General features: G+C 34.4%; 1 protein-coding gene across 2 annotated transcripts in view; it reads right to left on the bottom strand.

The window, feature by feature from the left end:
* LOC107661174 (COMM domain-containing protein 10) overlaps positions 1-3,478 on the bottom strand; it is a 30,756-nt gene that overhangs the window by 25,179 nt on the left and 2,099 nt on the right. Inside the window, exon 2 of one of the 2 annotated variants that reach the window (XM_016450649.1) lies at positions 2,360-2,433. In XM_016450649.1, the coding sequence (XP_016306135.1) occupies positions 2,360-2,388 (29 nt within the window). In that variant the 5' untranslated portion in view covers positions 2,389-2,433. Of the gene's footprint in view, positions 1-2,359; positions 2,501-3,478 lie in introns of those variants that run through there. The other variant, XM_016450650.1, reaches the window with a different exon arrangement.

The raw sequence follows: 3,478 nt of genomic DNA, 5'->3' as shown, positions 1-3,478 counted from the left end.
CACAATTATTCCATCTAAATGCTTCACTTGTGAAATGTATAAATATATATCTCAAATATAAGGGGTGTGTCTTATTACTGGTTCATTCAAGAACATTTAGATGTTGGTTTTATTCACAGAACTATAGCACAACAAAAGTTATTGAAATGGAACGATTGAGAAAAAGCTTGTAAAGCATTACAAAGATTGTGCACGCCCCTAGCCCCTAGAGGAAGATATTGCACTTGTTTTGACCAAGTTTGACATTCAGAAGTTGAAATATTAGAATGCAACAAAACTATAACACAGCACATGATATTGAAATGTCAACGAATACATTAATCAATGTAAAGTAATATGCTCTTCTATCTTAACTTGAAAGGGTGTGTCTTGTTAGTGGTTCCTAAACAAACATGTAGATGTTGGTTTTATTCACAGAACTATAAGACAACACATGATATTAAAATGTGAACAAATACATCAATTAATTTCCTATAAATGCACTCTTCTATCTCAATTTCTAAGGGTGTGTCTTGATACTTGTTCCTAAAAGAATATTTCAATGTTGATATTATTCACATAACTATAAAACGAAAAAACGTATTGAAATGTAAAATTTGAGAAAAAGCTTATTAAGATGTGCAGTACAGCGCCCCCTAGAGGAACACACTGCAGCTGCTCGACTGAGTTTGATCTTCAGAAATGTGAATAAATAAATTAAAAATACACAAAGTCTGACATGTCAACGTTAAAGGGTGGTAATTGTTTCCTATAATGACATTTAGATGTTGGTCTTATTCACAAAAGTGTAACACAACAAAAGCTATTGAATTGTAAAAACTGAGAAAGAGCTCTGGAAGCTTCCCAAAGAGTGTGCAGTACACCGCCCCCTAGAGGAACACACTGCAGTTGCTTCGACTGAGTTTGATATTAAGAAATGTGAATAAATAAATAAAAAATACACAAAGTCTGACATGTAAACTTTAAAGGGTGTGTCTTGTTACTGGTTCATAGAACAACATTTACATGCTGGTCTCATGCACAGAACTATAACACAACGCACGATATTGAAATGGCAACAAATACATCTATTCATTTCTAATAAATACACTCTTCTGTCCCAATTCTAAGGGTTGTGTCGTGTTACTGGTTCATGGAACAGCATTTACATGCTGGGTTTATTCGCGAAACTACAACACAGCAAAAGCTTTTGAAATGTAAGGATTGAGCAAAAAGCTCAGTGGACTATATGTAAACATCTTTGATGCAAAATATCTTACTCAGGACAGTACTAAAAAAATTACATGCATTTTGTGTGATCTCTCTTACAAAACATTTTTTTAAACAAACATACACACAAAAAACATACAAACAAAATGGACCCTTTGAAAATTAGCTCGAAAATATAATTTTGAACTAATTGATGTATTGATTGATCAGCTTAATAAACAGTTTAATTGGCTATTCAGTTTCAATTGAATGTTTTCTCTCATATTTCTGTGACTAAAACCAACATTAAAACATTCTTCTAGAAACCAGTAACAAGGCACACCTTTTGAAGTTGAAATAGAAGACTGTATTGAGTTTAAATTAATTTATTAAAGGTTTGAATGTAAAACTCAGTCAAAACAACTGCAGTATCGTCCTCTAGGGGGCAGTAACACTGGAGACTCTATGGAAGGTTTCGCTAGTGAATTCTGAGTGTCAATAACGTGACTTCTGCATCTGTTTTGACAACGAAAACAACTGGAAAATGTTCTTTGAGAAGTCTGTAACAAGACAATCATCGATATACGATACTATCGTCTATCGGCACAACCCTAATATATTTATTAATAGTAATAATATAATAATAACCACTATCACATATTTTGTTTACAATATTTCTTATTTAAATTCAAGTGAGCGTTATACGTGTTTGTCTTTATATCTTTCAAAGAGCTTGGTGCACTAATTGCTCTTGTTTTGTTAATCGTAAAAAAAAACATTCCGGTGGGAAAACATTCATCGTTTTATCCTGTACATGTACTTTGCAGACGGTCCCTAGCTGGCCTAAGCGCTAGCTCGCCGCTGCTAGAGACTTTATGCGTTTCAACATATAGAGGACGATTAAAACACATAAACTGCGATGTGTGTTCAGTTCTACGTTCTAATGCTTTTCAGATAAGCCATTTTTTATACAATTATACTCATCCACAAAGAATTTATTGAAGTTTTTCGCGGCTGAATATCTGTCTAATATCCGACGTCAAACGGTCATAAATGAATATGCAGATGCAGTTCTTGATGAGTGTAATGACAGCTGATCATCTCTCTGTCAGTGTCGGTCTATGAATTCCGCATGAATACAGTGCGATCGCAGTAAATAGATGTGTTTTACCTCTGTGTCTCTGGGATTATTGAACTCATCTTCAGTCCGCTCGTTTCGTTTCTTTTCGTGTCCAGATCACAGACTGTATAAAAACAGGTCCAGATACAGTCAGTCACTTCCTGGCGTGCGGGCACGTGACGCGTGACGTCAGCTCGTAGACACGCCCACTGCGATGTTCACTGCGTTCAGACACGAGAACATGTGTTTATGTGATGAAATGCGAATGTGTAGTTAAATACGGCCAAAAAACAGGACTTTAATAGAAATAATGCATGCAAATTATGCGCAAAAGCCCCACATACCATAACTACTGTAGCATTTTGTTTACTGTCCACAAATCAAGAACTAGATTAATGTAAGAATAATTAATTAACGAGCAAGCGATGAAAAATCAGCTTCATTCAAAGTGAAACAGGTTTTCATTCCCCACTGACAGATGTTTGTTCTTGTTTTAATGTGATACATTTCTCAGAAAACGAGACTTCTTATCTTCATTCTGCATCTCCAGTAAATGTGTCTGGATTTAAGGATGTTTAGATATTTGAACTGGAAAACAAGACAAAAATAAAGTTTTTTTTTTTTTTACTATTTTGCAGTTCATGCAACATTTAATGCCACAACTGTATGAATTTAAGACTTTCTGCTCTGATTTGAACCCTTTATCAGGCCTTAATATGTTGAAGGGTGAACTAAGGCTTGTAATATTTCTCATGATTTCACAAGCAAACGAAGCTGTTGTGAGCTGTTATGTGTGGATGTGTGTATTAACTGTATAAATGAATTAATAACCAATACAGAATATTGTTTGACCATTTATAGAAGTTGTTAAATCTTAGTAAACTTGTTCACTTGACCTTTCCATCAAACACAAGACATACAAGAGCCCAGAAAACAGAAGTTAGAGAAGAAAAAATAATCTGATACTTTATTTTGTTGCGAAAGGAAATAGAAGCAGCACTTAAAAACCAAAGCAAAACTACCAGCATGAGAAAAGAGAAGACAAATCATATATAAATATACTCTGAATGCATACACTCTTATAATTTAGGCATATACAGCATCATTGAGATATTTCCATAGTGGAATGTTTGTTAGTCGTGATGTTGAGAGCGCTACACACACTCACAC

This window comes from Sinocyclocheilus anshuiensis, unplaced genomic scaffold, assembly GCF_001515605.1.
Source record: "Sinocyclocheilus anshuiensis isolate Anshui unplaced genomic scaffold, SAMN03320099.WGS_v1.1 scaffold2373, whole genome shotgun sequence".
NCBI lineage: Eukaryota > Metazoa > Chordata > Actinopteri > Cypriniformes > Cyprinidae > Sinocyclocheilus > Sinocyclocheilus anshuiensis.
Note: the sequence above shows the minus strand (reverse complement) of the source record. Positions and strands in the feature narration are given on the sequence as shown.